Below are 19,596 nucleotides of genomic sequence, written 5' to 3' on the forward strand. Positions count from 1 at the left end.
CTGAGATTCTTAATTCGACTTTTCTGCCCCACCCCCACCCCACCCCAATCCGAGAAATTCTGTGTAATGGGACAGTAGCTGTGTCTTGCAGCAATGATATCGGTCTTGGAGCCACTGTAAAATTATTATAAGCGTTCAAAATGCAGCCGTGAGTAGAGTTCTTGCCTGCCATGCCGGAGACCTGGGTTCGATTCCCAGAGCCTGCCCATGCCAAGAAAAAAAAAATGCAACCTTGGATCAGATTGCAGGGAGCCAAGGTTTCTCAGGCCTGGGATTCTGGGCTAGTTGGGATTTTCCCAAGGGGTGAGGAGGGGCGGTGATCCCCAGATGTCACTCACCAAAGCGGAGCCTGACAGATGGGGTGGAGGAAATGCACGGTTGACGGGTAACGCTTCTCACAGTTTTTGCTTGCTATCTGTGATAACAAGTACGCAATAAACAAAGCAGATACACTATAAATATTGCATCATGACTTTTGACACACACACACGTACACACACATACTCCTCACACAAAATATAAACCTCTGAATGAAAAGTTTTAACAAAGTAATGCTTACTCTTTATATGTTAGCTGCTCTGCAGTATACTGTTTTCATGTTTTGTTGCTTTTATAAAAGCCAGTTTGACCCAATAGATTAATTTCACATGTAAGTAATTGATAGAAACCCACAGTTTAAAAGTACCGGTTCACAGAGCTGTCGTTTGTTTCATGGAGCAACAGTTTTGTTTTGTTTTGTGTACTGTATGGCAGGGTCACATTTTATTATTTTTCCATGTGAGTAGCCCGTTTTTGCAGTAACATTTGTTGAATTTTTGTTTGTTTATTTTTGCTTGCTGTTTTGGAGGTCGGGGCAGTGCATGGGCCAGGAATCAAACCCATGTCTTGCTCATGGCAGGCGAGAATTCTACCTAAGAACTACCCTTGCACATCCAACAGTTTTTTTTTAAAGTATGTTTACTTAACTCAGCTAAATATTTTTAGAAAGAACTTTTTGTCTACTTCTTTACTGTACCAGCTTAAAGATTTATGCCACAGTTTACTAATAACAAATCCCATGGAAAACTAAGCAGAATTCCGGGGTTTTTTTGGAATAGATTATTCTGTGTTATGTGACTTCTCCTTAAAACTCTCTTTTGAATTATTGCTTAAAGCAGCCTGACTCCATTAAGTAAGCAGAATCCGAACGTGGTGACAACTATACTTTATAAATCCATGATTGTTAAGCCATGAAACCAGTCCTTCCAAATAGAACTGAATGTAAGTTAGGCTGCCAAGTAAAATGAACAGTTATCAACCCTCTGCACCAAAGTTTACTTCTCCGCAGTGCAAAAGGATGCTGACAAGAGGGATAGAGTGATATAAATGTTGCTTTATCTTCATTAAATGTCATCAATTTGGGGTAACTGGACCTGCTAATGGTAGTGAAAGCATGGGTTTTATAACACCTCTTTGTCCAAAGACGTTTAAATAACTGGACTTGGAAAGGTACAGCTTTCTCTCCAGAGAAAGGAAGGAGGGAATTAGGTGTAGTGCATATTAAACAGGCAATTACTGGGGATTATCAATTAGATGGATTCCAGGGTACTAAAATCAGTCAGCATGCTCTAATATGCTACCAAAAGCTATTTTAAACATTGATGAGGTTCCTATGATCCGGGAGAAGGGGCAAGTTCTCTTTAAGCCAATTATTCTACAGAAAAGAAAATGGAGTTCTGTTCCAGGAAATTTTAAAAGAACTGTTGAAAAACTGGAAAACAATGTCTCCTTTGGATGAGAAGGCAAAGAAGAAAGTTGCTGATTTTCAGGCAGAATAACAGATGTGATGGCATTACTACTTGCATATGCATTTATGACTCTGCGACTTCTAGAAAAGCAGTTTAAAACTTTTGGTCTCATAACTCGTTTCCATTTTTAAAAAGTACTAAGAACTACAAAGAGCTTTTGCTTGTGTAGGTTTTATCTTTCCATTTTTACCATTTTAGAAATTAAAGCTGAGAAATAGTTAAAATAATTACAGATTCTTCAAAAAACAATTATATACCCTTTATGTATTATCATAAATAAAATTCTGTGGGAAAAACCCCTATTAAAAACTTAGTGAAAAGAATGTTGTTTTACAGCTCTACAGATCTCTTTAATGTCTGTTTTAATCATCGACACCTAGATTCTCCTATTTGCTATACAATCTTTTGTAATATGTTGTTTGGGTGAACGTACATGAAGAAAATAAAAAATGATTTGGATACATTGTTGGAAAAGAGGCTCTCACGGGCTCTCCCATTCCCTGAAAGGGTCTCGGGAACCCCCCAGGGATCCTCGGACCACACTTTGAGAACCATTAACCTAGAAGGTAGCTTGGAAGAATGTATGTTAAGAGTGGCTCTGCCTGAGTGGAGGTGACTCGTTTTCCCTTTTCATTCATATCTGTCTCCTATGGGGAAGATGGGTTCCTTGTGCAAACTCTAAAGGAGAAAGAATGGGTAGGTTGAGCAAAGATTATACAGAGGCCCTAGAAACCCAGATAGAGGAAAACCTGGCTCCTAGGAGCCCTTGTGGTTTCTTAGATGGCAGAGTAGCTTAACAAAAGGAGCGTTTGGAAGTAAAGGGACTAGAACTGGGAAAAGGAGGAGAGAAGCAGCTTCGGAGGTGACTGCAGTGACTCAGGTGAACGGTAGATAGGTCAGCAGGCCTCAGGGGCGGGTGAAAATGGAGGGAAACGGGAGAAATCTGACAGACACCCTGAAGGCAGAATTGCTGAGGCTGGGCTGTAGGAAATAAAGGAGTGGCTAGAGTCAAGGATGGCCAAGAGCTTTCAATGTAAGCCATTTGAAGAATGCCTTCTTCCTCGTAGCCAACTTTCATCTTCTCAAAAAAAGTGCCCCGATTAAGCACAATGAAATCTCATCTTGTTTTTCAGAGTTGGCCGGCTCTGGAGACGGTCACAGCATCTCCCAACTGGAGTCCATCACGGTTGCCTCTGGCAGAAAAGGAAGGTCCGTGCTCAGACTCTCCAGGAGAGCGGCTGTGACGACCACCTCGCCGCTCCTCTCTGCTCTGGGCTCCCGCGGGCCACCCCCATGCTCGCCAGCACGCCCATCAGCTCCCTCTTCTCCTTCACCAGCCCGGCGGTGAAGAGACTGCTGGGCTGGAAGCAAGGAGACGAGGAGGAGAAGTGGGCGGAGAAGGCGGTGGATTCCTTGGTGAAGAAGCTCAAGAAGAAGAAAGGAGCCATGGATGAGCTGGAGAGGGCCCTCAGCTGTCCGGGCCAGCCCAGCAGGTGCGTGACCATCCCACGGTCCCTGGATGGGCGGCTGCAGGTGTCCCACCGCAAGGGCCTGCCCCACGTCATTTACTGCCGGGTGTGGCGCTGGCCTGACCTCCAGTCTCACCATGAGCTGAAGGCCCTGGAGTGCTGCGAGTTCCCGTTCGGCTCCAAGCAGAAAGAGGTGTGCATCAACCCCTACCACTACCGCCGCGTGGAGACGCCAGGTGAGGGCTCGTCACGGGGACACGGGGCCTTCTACAGCTGGGCTGGCGTATCAGGAGAGGGAGGTAGAGATGGGGCACCAGCAAGAGAGGGATGTGCGCCCCCCCACACAAACCCCCCCCAAAAAGAGAAGGAGGAGAGAGAGGGAAGGGTTCCATTTTAGGAAATGAAGCCACAACATTGTAATCTGGAAATCCAGAAAGAAGATGTTTTGATTTCAGCACACCTGTGAGCTTTGTGTGATGTTTGGAAAAGGCTGTTTTATTTTGAGGGACCTGGAAGGAGTTGTCGGCATCGTTTCACAGCTCTGGAGGCTTTGCGTGGTCTTGATATGATTAACAGTAAAATCCAAATTTCCCCCTAACCCGTGACTAACCTTTATCTAACAAAGGAGATTTTGCCGGCCGCCTCTTCCCAGCTCAGGTAAAGTGGAGGCACATAGGTCCGGGTCTGAAAACAGCCGAGGGAAGAGTTTCTGGAAATCTTTCCTGGATTGACAACGACAGGGCAGGGGAAAGACTGGCAGTAGATTTTTAGAGCTTGTTTCAAATACTGTAAAATCCCACTCTAAGTCTTCATTCTTCCTGTGCGTGTGTGTGTGTGCATGCACATGTGCATCTGAGTGTGCATGTGAGCATGTGTATGCATGCACATATATGTCTGTGTGTGCATGAGTGAACGTGTGTGCACATGCACATGTGTGCACATGTGTGTAGAAGTCTAATGTGTGCCTGTGTGTGCAAGCATGTAGGTGTGTGCATGCACACATGTTTGTGTGTGCGTGTGTGCATGCATGTGTAAGCCCTTTGGGGGATGTCCCTTCACACCAGCTGTTCACAGTGTCCCACTGCATTTCTCTCTCTGGATCCCTGCAGCCTTCTGCTCAGGAGCACAGTTTTGGGGGAGTGTCCTCTCCCAGGTTGGCCGTCCTGCCTCATCCTAGGAAGCCAAAGGTTGGCATGTTCGCTTGGGGAAGTTGTAGGAGGCATGAATAGGTCTGGATTTTTCTTCGTTCATTGGGCTGTGCCCTTGGGCTGTTTTTCAGTCGAATGGCTCAGACCCTTCTTCGGCCCTGGGCCACTTTTTTCCTGCTATGTTTTTTACCATTTCCCCCTTCCATTTTCGCGCCCCTCTGTTTGGAACTCATGTGGTCACAGGCTGTACATCAACATCTGTCCTGGGAGGTGTTCTGGAGGCCAGGCAGGTGACCTTTTAGTTCCTCGGCTACCTGCGACCCTTGCCCTTGCGAATCTGAATGCATTTCTCAATTCCGCATGGAATCGGGTAGAGAATATTTGTGTTCTTTTTCCAGAATGGACCCCAGAAGGAGCGTGCTAAAACAGGCATGCTTTATTTATAGGTTTTCTTACTGCTGTTTGTCTTTCAGCATGTTTATTATGATTCACCACTTATCCTTCAGTTAGCCACTCTTAGTCTTTCTGGTAAGGACAAATAAGATGGTTTTATTACCGCAGCACTGCTGCGCCTGAAATTTAGGCTTGGCATCTAAATAATTCAGCATGGTCTCTGCAGAGAAAAATGTTATTCTGGGCATCACTTAGGGTTTTATTGCAAGCAATCAGAAACAGATTTTGGCTAACTTAAGCCTAAAACAAATGGATTTTACTGGCAGCGCCCAAGGAGTTTGGGAGTTAGAGCTGCTCAGGAGGTTCCCACGCTAGGAATGAGTGGGGGAGTCTAAATTTTGGGGTGCTGACATCCAGACCACTTCCCTCTCCTCTCTTTCCTTAATGGTGATGCTATGCTGAGGAGAGATGTGGTTGCAACCGACAGGGTCCTATGGCACGAGGCATGGTGGAAGGCAGCCTCCCCACCACAGGTGGACAGGCAGACAGATGGACGCACAGACGGGGTGGAAGTTGGGCGCGCCCAAGGCCGGCCTGCCCGCGGTGCCGGGTGGATGAGCCATGCTGACCCCGTGTCCCTCTCTGGTCCTAGTGCTGCCACCGGTGCTCGTGCCGCGACACAGCGAGTGCGACCCGCAGCTCGGCCTGCTGGCCCGCCTCCGCACCGCCTCCCTGCACAGTGGGCCCTGCCCCGGTCCCTGCCCCTGCCCCTGCCCGCCGCCACCGCCCCGGGCTGCGCTGCCCTCACCCGGCCTGGCCTTCCCGCCGTCCCCGGGGAGCTGCTCGGAGCCGGAGGGGTCCTGTCTGCACTCAGGTGAGTCAGAGCCGTGGGCACCTGCCACGCTCACGGTGGCGGTCGCTGTGCGCGCCCCCCCCCCCACGTGCTTAGGCCCCCAGGCCCCCAGCCGTCCAGCCAGGTAGGCAGGCCAGAGCATGTGCTGGCCTCGCTGTGGGACCCCTGCTGTGGGAGCTGGTGGGAAGGAAATGCACCTGAGCAGTGCTCCTGGGAAATTCCAAGGAGGCTTCTAAAGTGGAGGAGACATAGGAGGGAAGTGCATCTGGGGCCCAAGCAGGAAGGTCGTGGCTGTGCTCTGCCTTTGGCCCAGGTGAGTGCTCCAGCCCCAGCGTGCTGCCTGCCTGCACCTTCCTGAAGCCAGGAATGAGCAATAAGGATAGGCTGAAGGGAGAGGGGGCATAGGCCCGTGCAGGGAAGGCACCCCAAGTCTGTGGTCCCAGAGGTGGGCTGAGCTGAGCTGACCAAGCTCCGAAGCATGAGGGAAAACAATCCTGAGTAACCCAGTTCCTAGAGGCATATGAGTAAGGGCATTTGGTGCCAGACATCACAACTTGCCTCATTCATTCATTCATATATTCCTTTATCTAACAGGAATTTATTGAACTCTTACTACATCCAAGCACTGTCTTAGATTCCTAAAAGGGTAAATTAAAAGATAAATAAGAATTGTCCCAGTCCTCAAAGAACGTACAAAATGTGGGAAAATAAAGAGGGAGTTGCCACGTCCTTCTTGGTCCTTCTTTTTTGCCCCTCAACAGTTTGCATTTACTCCTACAATTGCATTCATCACACAATATTTTATAATTGCTTGTGTGTCTTTTCCCCCATTAAATTGTGAGCTCTGCACTTGATTATGTATTGGGATGTAGCTGAAAGGGGAAATGTTAGGTGGTATATGTCACTAGAGTAAAAATAAAAATAAAGTAATCCACAACACACACAGTGGGCTCTACGTTAACCAGAGAGTAGAGATAATAGGACAATTACACAAATGTGCTTTCATCAATGGTAGCAAATGTACCACGCCGAGGTAAGGGGTTAATAATTAATAATTGGGTGGTAAAAAAGAACTTGTGAGCTTCTTTTATGTCTGTTTACTGGAACATAATTGCTTGCTCATTCACTGCTTGTTGAGTGAGTGAGTGGCCACACAGGTACCTGGAACCTGGACCAGAGCTCAGGGCTGTAGGCACAGGATTTTCTGACATTGAGTCATGGTTGGACACCCGCTGGGTGCCAGGGGACCTGCTCGGGTGCTGGAGGTCCGCGGGTGGCGGAGATGGTGGTTTCTGACCTTGGGGTTGCAGCCAACACTGACAGCAGCCGTGGGGAAAACAGCAGAGGCTGAGGGACCCTGCAGCGGCCCTGGAGGTCACCATGAGAACCTGGAGCGGGATGAAGGCGGCAGTTCGTGGAGGTCACATTGACGGCACTCCACACCGCACTCGGTGTGGGCAGAGGCTGGGATGCGGGGAGGAAGCCGGGGTGAGTCGCGTGGAGACAGGGGAGAGGGGGAGCCTGAGGGGCCGGCTTGCTGAGCAAGGGACACGGCAGGAAGGGGTCACGGGAGGACAGGCGTGTTGCAGGGCCTTGGGGAGGGTTCTGTGGCAGAATCGTTCTGGCCCCAAACAGTCTGTGAAGGTTTCCGGGCCCACGTGGGTTTCTGCACTGGCAAAACTCGCAGGTCCCCACTCCTTTCCCCTTCCCACCGTGGAAAAGCAGATCCAGCCACCATGTGGAGGCCGCTGGTTTCTTCCGGAGGGAATAAAGCCCTTCCCATTTCGAGGAAAGTAATTCCATTCGGAATGGATAACAGCAAGAGGCCACCCCGGCAGCAGATGCAAGGAAGTTTTGAGATTAACTGGCTCGGCCCTTCCTTTGACAGACAGTTTGCCCTGAGCAGCTCCCTAAGAGCCACCTGTCCTTCTCACTGGGGTCAGCGTTCATTTCCCCACAAGGTCAGGAATGCTTGACCTCTGGTTTCATTGGTTTCTGGACCACCTCCAAGAGATTCTGGGGGGCACGAATTAAAAAGCAGGTGGCTGCTTCTGACCATTGATCTTTTGAATCCCAATTTCTGGGGATGGGACCAGGATTCTGCATTTTTAACAAGCTGCACTCATAATTTTTATGCACACTTAAAAAATGACAGCTACAGAAGTGAACAATTCAATTCAATTCAGCTACGGCTGGTTAAGCCAGCCACAGCCAAGGAGTGAGACAGTTCTGAGCTGACCTCAGGAAGGCCTGGGAGGAAAGCAGAGGTTCTGAGAGCTTTCCTAAAGGGGCTGCTGTTCCCCAGCCTCTTGGGTTCCCCTCTGTGACAGCTTCCGCTGGACACCTGCTGGCCCTGTTCCGGGGGACCCCATTTGGGGGAGGGCCCTGCCTAGCCCCCCTCAAACACCACAGTAGGGTCAGGAGGTCCATCATTGCTGGGTCTGGGGCACATCTTGAACTGTCTCAAGGACAGTGTCCCCATGGCCCTTGAATGGACTGTGGCAACCTAGGAGCTGAAAATGAAACTAACTTCAGAGATTTCGCTTTCCCCATCCTGTGAGAACCAGGTAACAGCCCATCGAGCTCCTGAGAGAGGCAAGGAGGACCACTCCAACATTTGAAGTCTTATCACGAAGTAATTCAAGCTCTGCAGTTCCTCAGACGGAAAACTCATCAACCCTTCAGTGAGGGTCTTGGAACAACCACTTTCTTCGGTGTCACCTCCAAACAGCCTGTCACGCAAAGGGACCTTTTAACAGGAGGCTGCCCTCCCAGCCTGGTGTTTGCGGCCCGGAAGGTGGAGGGTCTGCCAGGCTTTCGGTGGGGGTCTCACCTTGGATGTCCCTCGTTGGAGCTCCAGCACTCCCCCCGTCGTTTAGGCCCAGGAACTGGAGGTCCACTGCTGACCATTGTCGCATGCTGTCACTGCCCAGCGGGGGCACGTTTGCAGGTGAACAGCTAAATGTAGCTACTTCCTGAGAGCATTTCTTATGACCCTAGAATAAACCAAACAGCAGGCACCGGCCTGTCATTGCACATGCGTTTAAGGGGCTGGTAGTATATTTGTGTGTTTTGATTTTGGCGGTTCTCAGCACCATGCAATGAATGTTTTATTTATCATTCTACTTACCAGAATAAGCTATTTTCTTTTTATTGGGACATAGCATTTAGAAGTTGGTAGTGGGTGTTGTTAAGTGTGGAACTGGGAACTTCTGCAGGTTGGAGATTTTGCCCCATTTTTGGTCTCAGTGAAAATTGCTGGTTTATGGAGTGTTCTAGTTTGCTAGCTGCCAGAATGCAATATACCAGAAACAAAATGGCTTTCAAAAACGGGAATTTAATAAGTTGCTAGTTTATAGTTCTAAGGCTGAAAAATTGCCCCAATTAAAACAAGTCTATAGAAATGTCCAAAGGCATCCAGGGAAAGATACCTTGGTTCAAGAAGGCCGGTGAAGTTCAGGGTTTCTCTCTCAAGTGAGAAGGCACATGGTGAACACAGTCAGAATTTCTCTCTCAGCTGGAAGGGCACATGGCAAGCACAGCATCATCTGCTAGCTTTCTCTCCTGGCTTCCTGTTTCATGAAGCTCCCCGGGAGGCGTTTTCCTTCTTCATCTCTAAAGGTTGCTGGCTGGTGGACTCTCTGCTTTGTGGTGCTACAGCATTCTCTGCTCTCTATGAATCTCCTTCATTCTCCAAAATATTTGCTCCTTTATAGGACTCCAGTAAACCAATCGAGACCCACCCAAATGGATGGAGACACATCTCCCCTAATCCAGCTTAACAACCACTCTTGATTAGGTTACACATCCAGGGAGATGATCTAACGATATACAGTATTGAATAGGGATTATACTGCCTCTACCAAATGGGATTTTGATTAAAACATGCCTTTTCTAGGGTACATACGTCCTTTCAAACAGCACAGACCACCCTCTGGACCCTAAAAAAGACATATTTTCCCCATATACAAAATACATTCATTCCATAACAATATCAGAAATCCTTAAACCATTTCAGTAGCAATACACATGAGATACAAAGTTAGAAACATACAAACTCCTATCAAAGTTAGTTATAGGCATGATCTGTTCTAAGGCAGAATTATCTTCTGGCTCTGGACCTAGAGAAACCCAAAACAAGTTATTTGCTGCCAACATACAATGGAGGATGTGTCATGGGATACATATATGCATTTCCATAAGGATGAAAGAACACAGGGGTCACCGGACCCATACAGTTTCGAAAACGTGCAGGACAAAGTCCACTAGATTTCAAAGTCTGAGAATCATTTATCTTCCAGGCTTTAGAAAGTGGCAGTCCCACCCTTTCCAAAGGCCTAAGCAGAAGCTTGCCTCTCTCCAAATGCAACCTTGGGGGACGTTGGGGAGACCACCTTTTTCTCAGCTCCACCCTCTCCAAGCATCGGGGCTGCTCCCAGGCTCTCTGCCATCTCTGGGGCACACAGTCAACCCCACCATGTGGTGGCAGCCAGGCTCTCCCCAAACCCCAAGGAATGTGCTTCACCCTCTCCAAGGCCTGAGGTGGCATGACTCTTCCACTGCAAAGAGGTGGAAAGTCCATCCTCTGCCTTTGGGGCAAACTCACCCTCTCCATGGGCTTGGGTGGGTCCACTCTCCTGGCCCAAGGCTTCTTGACTTCAGACCTCAGTCTCCATGGTTTTGCCTCTGAAGTAATTTTTCCTCCAGTGTGTCCCTTCCCTGAACCCCCAGCTCAGACTGGCAGCAGCTCTGTTTATACAGGTCCCACAGCACTCTCGTTGGCTTTCTATGCAGTAGCCTTGGATCATGCCCATCAGACATAAGGAGTTTCCACAAATCCTTTCTGGATAACTTGATGTCCGATCCTGGCTTTCTCTGAAACGGCTGACTGGTTCCACATTTGGGGCACTATTCTCTGGGGGTCTCCCTTCCTGGAAGCCCAGAATTTTCCAGAGTATCAATTTCTAGTTTCTTTGTGCCCAAGAGTTCAGTTCTCAGCTTATCTCTTTCCTGTCACATTTTACCATAAGCTGTAAGGAGAAACCAGGTTGCACTTTCCACATTTAATTTGGAAATCTCTTCTGCTAAATATCCAGGTTCATGGCTTTTAATCTGCCTTCCAGCCAAAGCCACTAGTCAAGTTTGCCAGATTATCTGCTATTTTAAAACAAGGATCGTCTTCCTTCCAGTTTGCAATAACACATGCCTCATTTCTGTCTACAGTCTGGTCAGAGGTATCTTTAGAGTCCACATTTCTACCAACAGTCTCTTCAAAGCATTCTAGGCCTTCTCTGTCAAGATTCTTACAACTCTTCCGGATTCTTCCCCTTATCCATTTAAAAAGCTGTTCCACTGCCTGAAAATGTAGAGCTGTGTTCCAGTAGCCATGTTTATTGAAGATGATTGTATAATGATATAGCTTTCACAATGTGACTGTGTGATTGTGAAAACCTTGTGTCTGATGCTCCTTTTATCTACCTTATCAACAGATGAGTAAAACATACGGAATAAAAATAAATAATAGTGGAACAATTGTTAAAATAAACAGATTGAAATGCTAGTGATCAATGAAAGTGAAGGGTAAGGGGCATGGTATGTATAAATTTTTTTCTGTTGTCTTTTTATTTCTTTTTCTGAATTGATGCAAATGTTCTAAGAAATGATCATGATAATATGCAACTATATGATATTGTGAATTACTGATTATGTAGATTCTATATGTAGAACGGAATGATCATATGTTAAGAATATTTGTTTTTTGTCATTTTTTTAATTTAAAAATTAATTTAAAAAATTAAAAAAAAAAGCTGTTCCAACATGTTTGGTATTTGCAAACTGCAGCAGCACCCCACTCTCCAGTACCAAAATCTGTTCTAGTTTGCTAGCTGCCGGAATGCAATATACAAGAAACAGAATGGCTTTTAAAAAGGGGAATCTAATATGTTGTTAGTTTACAGTCATAAGACTGAAAAAATGCCCTGATTAAAACAAGTCTATAGAAATGTCCAATCTAAGGCACCCAAGGAAAGATACCTTGGTTCAAGAAGGCCAATGAAGTTCAGGGTTTCTCTCTCAAGTGAGAAGGCACAATGGCGAACACAGTCAGGGTATCTCTCTAAACTGGAAGGGCACATGGTGAACACGGCATCATCCGCTAGCTTCTCTCCTGGCTTCCTGTTTCATGAAGCTCCCCGGGAGGCATTTTCCTTCTTCATCTCTAAGGGTCACTGGCTCTTGGAGTCTCTGCTTCGTGGTGCTGCAGCATTCTCTGCTCTCTCTGAATCGCTTATTCTCCAAAATGTTTTCTCTTTTATAGGACTCCAGTAAACCAGTCAAGACCCACCCAAATGGGTGGAGACACACCTCTCCAGTTTAACAACCACTCTTGATTAGGTTACATCTCCAAGGAGATGATCTAATTACATACAGTACTGAATAGGGATTATTGTGCCTTTACGAAGTGGGATTTTGATGAAAACATGGCTTTTCTAGGGTACATACATCCTTTCAAACCAGCACATGAATCATTTAGCCAGAGGGCCATCCTGAGAAGTAGATGAAAACTGATTTTTTTAAATTAGAGTTGTTGTCGGTTTACAGAGAAGTCCAGGGTTTTCATATATATCCCCTCCAACACACAGTTTCTTCTGTTATTAACATTTTGCATTAGTGTGGTAAATTGGGTTCTCACAAAAACTGTAGAGGCTGCAGTTCCCGAAGCAAACTCCAAGAAGGAAGGAGTGCCCAACTGGAGGAATCTCAACACGAGCTCTTCTATAGGCAAAGTCCTTTTGTAAATCAAAGAAAATCCCCTAATCCATCAGTTTCATTAACATTTTAGCACGTCTAGGGTTTGACAATGCAGAATGCATTCTAGATACAAGAATTGTTAAGATATTCAGGAAAAAGAGGTAATATTGTCCATAGAAAGGCAGTGAGAGGTAAAGAAAGTAAGAACTCTGAAATTTAGTTGGTTACTGGAAACTCAAACTTTTCAGTATTTGGGGTGAAAACATAGCATGGGCTTCCTGATGTAGGGCCCAGCCCTCTGTGAAGCATCCTATGCCATAAATCACCAAATGTCCTACATGTAACAGGAAGGAGAGGGTAAGTGTGGCCTGTTTTCATGCAACTTCTTTTTCCTCTTTCGCTAATTTGAAATGCAAGGGAAGTTTTTAATTTGGTTTTTACCCTATCCAAATTATTATGTTTTTATCTCTAGTTTCTTAGAACACAGCCGAGGAGCTTCTGTTTGCCCTTTCAGATGTAAAGGTGACATGACAGATCAGCTCCCTTTGGGCTGCGTTTCCTTTACAAGTGACAAACTTTGCATCGATCTGCTTCCAACGGCTTTGCCTGGTCCCTCATTACTAGTAAATGCATTTACCAGTTCTCTAACCAGGGAGACTAATGAGGACTAACCAGAGCCGCTGACCATAGCTTGTACTGCGCTGCCCAGTTTCAGGCTACAGAGCAGCAGTCGTGGTCCTGCAGACACCCCCCCCCCCCGCCCCCACCCCTAGGACCCTGATAGCGGGCCCGCTTCAGCCACTGGGACCCCAGGCTCGTTCTCTTGCAGATTTCCGGCCCGTGTGCTACGAGGAGCCACAGCATTGGTGCTCGGTCGCCTATTACGAGCTCAACAGCCGCGTGGGGGAGACATTCCAGGCGTCCTCTCGGAGCGTGCTGGTCGATGGGTTCACGGACCCCTCCAACAATAGGAGCCGGTTCTGCCTGGGGCTGCTGTCCAACGTGAACAGGAACTCCACCATAGAGAACACCAGGAGGCACATCGGGAGGGGTAAGAGCCGAGGTGGGCGCCGCTGTAGCCTCCTGCGCTGATGTGGAGGTCGAGGCTGCCCAGGGGCTGGTGGGCAACCTGGGGGCCAGATAACTTGGGGGCCGGGAAACCTGGGGGTCTGATAACCTGGGAGCTGGGAAACCTGGGGGTCTGATAACCTGGGAGCTGGGAAACCTGGGGATCTGATAACCTGGGAGCTGGGAAACCTGGGGGCCTGATAACCTCGGGGCCGGGAAACCTGGGGGTAACCTGAGGGCCGGGTAACCTGGGCCCTGATAACCTGGGGGCAGGGTAGGTAACCTGGGGGCTGGGTAGGTAACTTGGCCGGCAGGTTAAGAGGCAGTTCTGGAGCTGAAAGCATGGAGCTTTCAGGGTTAGTCTCTCAGCCTTCCAAATCTGCAGACCATCTTGGGGCGGCCGGGACGGGGTGTGGGAATTGAGAAGACAAACCAGGTGGTAAATAGGAAAGCAGGGTGAACTGGCTGCATGGAGGTGCTATGTCTTATTTCTAAATTGCCTAAGAGTGCTAAGATAAACTCTGAAGATGGGGAGCTCTGATTGGATGGCTACTCTATCAGGCAAAGTGACTTTGGAAATGAGGGGGTTGCCTTAAATTTCTAGGGCTGCCCTAACAGAGAGACCTGGAACAACAGGTTTATTCTCACAGTTCTGAGGCCGAAGCCTGAAGCCCGGGAGCCTGTGGGCCCATGGTACTGAGACCTCAGGGCAGTGCCCCCCTTGCCTGCACCAGCTCCCCATGTTCCCTGCCATGCCCGGCGCTCCCTGGCTCGTGGTGGCCTCACGCCGCTCTCTGCCTCTGTCTCCCCTCTGTGTCTGTGTCACAGTGTCCGTCTTTTTATGGGGACACTGGTCACTGCATGGGGCCTTCCCTACCCCAGTACAGCCTTGTCCCAGCTATTGACATCTCAAAGACCCCATTTCCAAATCCAGTCCCTCCCCAGTTCCAGGTAGATATGAATGGATGCGGGGTGGGGGCTATTCCACCCGTGACAGTGGGTCACAGTCCTTTGTGGCCAGTATGTGATGGTAATGCCCCGTGTTTGGAGGTCTGTAGAAGGGGCCCCGAGGGGTGGCAACTGTCCTGGTGGAGCCGCCTGGGCACGGGCCCCCTGAAGCCCACTTTGTCGTGTGATGGGTGGCAGTGAGGCTGGGGCCAGCCCCTTCCCGGCATTTGCTTCTACATCAGTCTGGCCTGCTGCCTCCCAGGTGTCCACCTCGCAGTTGTCAGACGTGCTGGGTCACCCCGAGCTGCCCCAGGGTGGAGGTGGAAAGAACCTCCAGCCTCAGTTCGTCTTTCCTCCCCCCATGACGCATGCAGACCACCTCGGGAGAGTAGCCGCGAGCCTTTTCTTTCAGTTTCCAGAGTGGTTTGTCATGCCCCTTGGTGACACAGCACATTCTACCATCTTCCCGACAGGCTTTCTGAATTTCTCCTGTTGTGGTAAGGCCACAAGCCGTTGACTAGATGCAGGTCAGATTCGTTCACTGCTGTTGATTGTTTTCCAGTGGCAGTTGTTTAATTGTCTATAAATTCTGTCTCTTTCCATCCAGCCTTTGAAGTAGATTATGAGAAACCTCTGCAATGGAATGAAAAATAGAGGGGGTTGCAGAATGATATGTCATCCATAAAAGGGTCAGCTCCAATGGTGATTCAAAGTTTGCTCTCAATTTCCTGACAGAGAGAACACAGAAGGGGAAACGTAATGTGGAATGCAATTTTTATCCAAAAGGAAATAAAATTTTTCCTTTGGCTGAATTCTTAAGCACATTTCCTAGGCATAGCTTCACTTTCAATGATTTTTATAACAACCTTCAGTAAACTCTAAAGGCCAGATGTTAAAACGTAAGGCTGCAGGGCCCTTTGTTCAGGGGCTCTGTGGATTGGGCTCCACGTAAGAATATCTTCTGGGAACCTTTCTGAGAGTCGCTTGTTCAAGGTGCTCCGAGGAGGACGTGGGGCCCTGGGTGGCTCACCGAGATGCACCTCGGTCAGGCTAAGGCCCACCTGAGTGGGAGCCAGGTGATGCCTGTCCTGACCCCCGGGAAGCTGAACGCTTCCCTAGATGAGCTGCTCCACTCTCCTGCACCCGCCCGGGACAAAGCCACCGACTTCTCAGAGATCCGCTCTGGAATTGCTCGGATATGAAGACAAAAAGAAGTAGAGGGGCCTACAAGTCATGGCGGAAAGCATGGCAGGAAAAATAAAAAGTTGGCTTGGAATATTTTTGAAGCAAGTGCTGTCGGTCTTTGATGAGGCTGGAAGCTCTTTTCTCAAGGGTCCTTATGGGTTGGTTCTGAGCGGTCCAGCCTTCTGGGAGCACCAGCCTGAATGAGTTTGTTGCAAAAGGCCCTCCTAGTTCGTGATACGTTAACTTGCTCTGGGGAGTCGATTAATATGGCCCATTAGAGTTTGGAGATATTCATTCACCCCACAAATATTTATTAAGCACCTACTCTCAGCCAGACCGTTTTGGGCACCAGGGATACTAAGTGGTGGGGAAAAGCCCCTGCCTTCCTGGATTATGGGCTGCCTCCCCGGGGGAAAAAGACAGATGATTAACGAGTAAGAGCTATAGTCTGTGACCAGAAAGAAAAACAAACAAGGGGGATGGGGTGGGGAGAGGCGCGTTGTGATTAAGCAGGCAGCCAGCAAAGGCTTCTCTGCAAAGGGGCCGTTTGAGCAGAGCTGAAGGCGGGAATTATCCCTGCGACTGTGGGAAACACTTCCCAAGTGAAGGGGGCAGCAGGTGCAAAGCCCCTGAGGCCGGCCTGCCACATTCTGAGGAACCACAAGGGAGCCGGAGTGAGAGCAGCAGAGTGAGCCAGGAGGGGTGCACACTTCACACCCACCCCTCAGTCACACCCCCCAGTCACACACCCCCCAGTCACACACCCCCCAGTCACACTCATGCATCTCTCTGTCCCTTCTGTGGTTGGGCCTGTGGGTCCTGGGGCCCCCCTGCCTTTTTTCTTGGCCCCCTCACGTGCACAGCTACGTAGGCTTGAATCCATCTGGAATGTCAGTCCCGTCATCGGCAGCCCCAGTGGAATGCCAGTCGGCTCCAAGATGTTGACATAGCTTACACACCCTGAAGGACTGAAATATTACAGTGATTCACCGCTGAAGTGTAATCAGAGAAGGCTTTCGGTTTTCCTTACCAGGCCTGTCCTTCTAGAGGCCTCCCGTGAATGTGTGAGGAGCACAGCACAGCCCTGAGTTACCCCCGTGACAGCTCGGATGCCTCTACGGGTCTCTGCAGAAAGAGAACCACCGATATGTGATGCCTACAGGTGACTGCACAAAATAAAGCTGAGACCCCTTCTCGATGGCAGGGAGTGATGGAATAGCCAGTCTGGACACTGGAACATAGGACTTGCCTGCTTCTTGTAGAGGGGCTTTTAGGATGGCCCCATTTCCAGATCACTAGGCCAGCCCAGCTCTGAGCTGTCTGTGTGAGTGCTGCTGAGCTGAGGTCACTCCGTGGTAGCCCCTGACACAGCGCCACCATCACCAATGGTGCAGTGGCCTGAACGCTGTGGTCTCAGCCACCTGGTGGGCTCGGTCCGGGCAGGATAGGCTCACACTGCGCCTGCAGGTGTGGCAAGGTGGCGCTGTCCCCTTGACACCTTCCTTCCTCTGTGTTCTTGTTTGTTAGCTGCCGGAATGCAACACACCAGAGACGGACTGGCTTTTAATGAAAGGGATTTAGTTTGTTAGTTCTTCAGAGGAAAGGCAGCTAACTTTCAACTGAGGTTCTTTCTTACATGGGCTGGCAAAGGGCAACCTCTGCTGGCCTTCTCTCCAGGCCTCTGGGTTCCAACAACTTTCCCCAGGGTGATTCCGTTCTGCATCTCCAAAGGCCTGGGCTGAGCTGCGAGTGCTGAGATGAGGTATGCTGAGCTGCTTGGGCTGTGCCACATTGTGCTCTCTCATTTAAGCACCAGCCAATTAAGTCAAACATCATTCATTACAGCAGGCATGCCTCCTAGCCGACTGCAGATGTAATGAGCAACAGATGAGGTTCACGTACCATTGGCTCATGTCCACAGCAACAGAACTAGGTGCCTTCACCTGGCCAAGTTGACAACTGAATCTAACTACCACACTCTGGTAGGAGGACAGTTGGGTAGATGACACAATTTCCCCAACTCTAGCCTATTCATTGAGCTTACTGAGCTGAACCAAGGCTTTCCTGAAAATAATTACCAAATATTCCAAAGCATCTATTGAATTTTGGAATTGGCTTTTCGCCTTTTTATGAATCTCTATTTTCCTGCATGTTTGAGGTAGTATTTAAGTGATATTTCCTGTTTTATGAAAGAAATCATCCTAATGAAGGGTTGGGAAAGAAGGGCCACACTTCAGGTGCTGTTTGGATGGCTTCTTTTCCAATGAATTAGCTCCCCTGCCTCGCCATGCCCCTTCCAGCCTATATAGAAGTAAATCCTGAAAATACGTTTTAACATGGAATGAAGTGCTATTACAGCCATTAAGCTAGCTGTTGCAGAATAGTTAGTCATGAAAAAATAGCCACGATGTTTTGTGAAACAAAAAAAAAGAAATGGCTATAAAATGTCCTGACTGTTAAGGCCGCACCAAAGCCCCCTGTGGCCCCCCGCCCCCCGCACCTTTGGAACACGGGCCTGCAGGCTCTGCAGTTCCCGGAATGGTGGCCGGAGCTCACGCGGCAGGGAAGCTGCAGCCCCGGAGCGCAGCGGCCAGGTGCCCCCATCCCTGCTTCTCTAGGCACACCGTCCCTCCCCACCTCTTTTTGGCATCATTTTAAAGGACTGTCACCTGAAATGAAGGTCACAAATTATGGCATTCCACAAGGTGACGTTCTGAAATGAATGCAAAAGCACTGAAGGAAGCAATCTGCTAATATTCACAAATGGAACAGGTTGTCAATTCTACAAAGCGCCTGTCTGAAAACAGTTGTCAGGTATCTCTCACATCAGAAAGTCCAATTTCAGTGGCTGTAGCAGAGCCTGAGCCTTTAGTCCAGAGGTTCTCAAAGTCCGGTTGCCTGGGAGCTTGTGAGAAATGCAGCTTTCTGCACCCGCGCCCACCCCACCCCCACCCCCGCCCCGGGCCTCCTGAGTGGGGGGCGGGGAGGACAGGAACTGCTCTCATTTGCTGACCCAGTGACTGGGGCAAGCTGAAGATAGGAACCACTGTGCCACGCTGGGGGGACTCCTGAATCTCACTTGTAGGGGTTAAAGCCACAATTTTGGCCTATCGGAAATGTTTACAAGTGAAGTCCTTCCCCTTGGCTCTCCTTTAGGTGACTGTCTGCAGCCAAAACCAGCCCTAGGGGGGCTTATGCCACCCCAGCGTGTCCCAGAGTGAATGGGCCCCCCGAGGGCTCGGCCTGGCCCAGTGCATCCCCTCCTCTCTCCGGGCCCCAGCCCCGGCCTGCCCCCCGCCCTTTGTGGCTTCTGTAGGCTGCCAAACCTTGGGCTCATAGATAAGCCATTAAGAGGATTGAAAACCATCCACTGGGTAGAGAGCAGGTCACATAACATAAATCTGATCTATTCTGCTTAGTGGGTTCTGGGAGGATCACCCATTTGAAGGTCATTCAGTTCAAAACTATCCTAACCCCTTGGCAGGTCCTCTGCTTCCCACTCCCTGAGTGTCCTCGTGGGGCCTGGCTGCAACCCCCACCCCCCAACCCCCCGAGGCCTCCCACACCTCACAGCTCCCCAGACTGGAAGTCAGAGCCCAGAGTGGGCTTTTTTTTTGCTCTGCCTCGCCCCTGATGTGCTCCTCCGGTCAGGCAGCCACGCTTCAGCTGCCCTGTGGTCACTGCCCGCAGGTGGCCAAGGCCAGCCCGGGTATGTGGACAGTGGAGACTGGAGGGGGCTGGGGCAGAGGGTGGAGAGGTGGAGGGGCCGATGGGGGAGGGCAGGACACTGAGCTCTGGCTTGCCTGGAACTGGGCTGCACATGTCTGAGTCGGGTTCCCTCTTTTCAGAGTGACGTGGGAGGAAAACCGTCCTGTTCTGAAGTTTTCTGAGGTTTTATTAAGGAAAAGCAGCGGGAGGGAGAGGCGAGGGGGCAGAAGAGGTGTGGCGGGAGGTAGTCACCCTAAGGCGCAGTTGCCTCCGGCTCCTTAGAGTGG

At 49.3% G+C, this 19,596-nt stretch overlaps 1 protein-coding gene across 1 annotated transcript in view; it reads left to right on the forward strand.

Annotated features, from left to right (window-relative positions):
- SMAD9 (SMAD family member 9) overlaps window positions 1-19,596 on the forward strand; it is an 86,343-nt gene that overhangs the window by 58,078 nt on the left and 8,669 nt on the right. Inside the window, exons 2-4 of the mRNA XM_077158082.1 lie at window positions 2,921-3,492; window positions 5,450-5,671; window positions 13,230-13,451. Coding sequence (XP_077014197.1) covers window positions 3,081-3,492; window positions 5,450-5,671; window positions 13,230-13,451 — 856 coding nt within the window. The 5' untranslated portion in view covers window positions 2,921-3,080. The remainder of the gene's footprint in view (window positions 1-2,920; window positions 3,493-5,449; window positions 5,672-13,229; window positions 13,452-19,596) is intronic.

The sequence above is a fragment of the Tamandua tetradactyla genome, chromosome 4, assembly GCF_023851605.1.
Source record: "Tamandua tetradactyla isolate mTamTet1 chromosome 4, mTamTet1.pri, whole genome shotgun sequence".
NCBI classification, from domain to species: domain Eukaryota; kingdom Metazoa; phylum Chordata; class Mammalia; order Pilosa; family Myrmecophagidae; genus Tamandua; species Tamandua tetradactyla.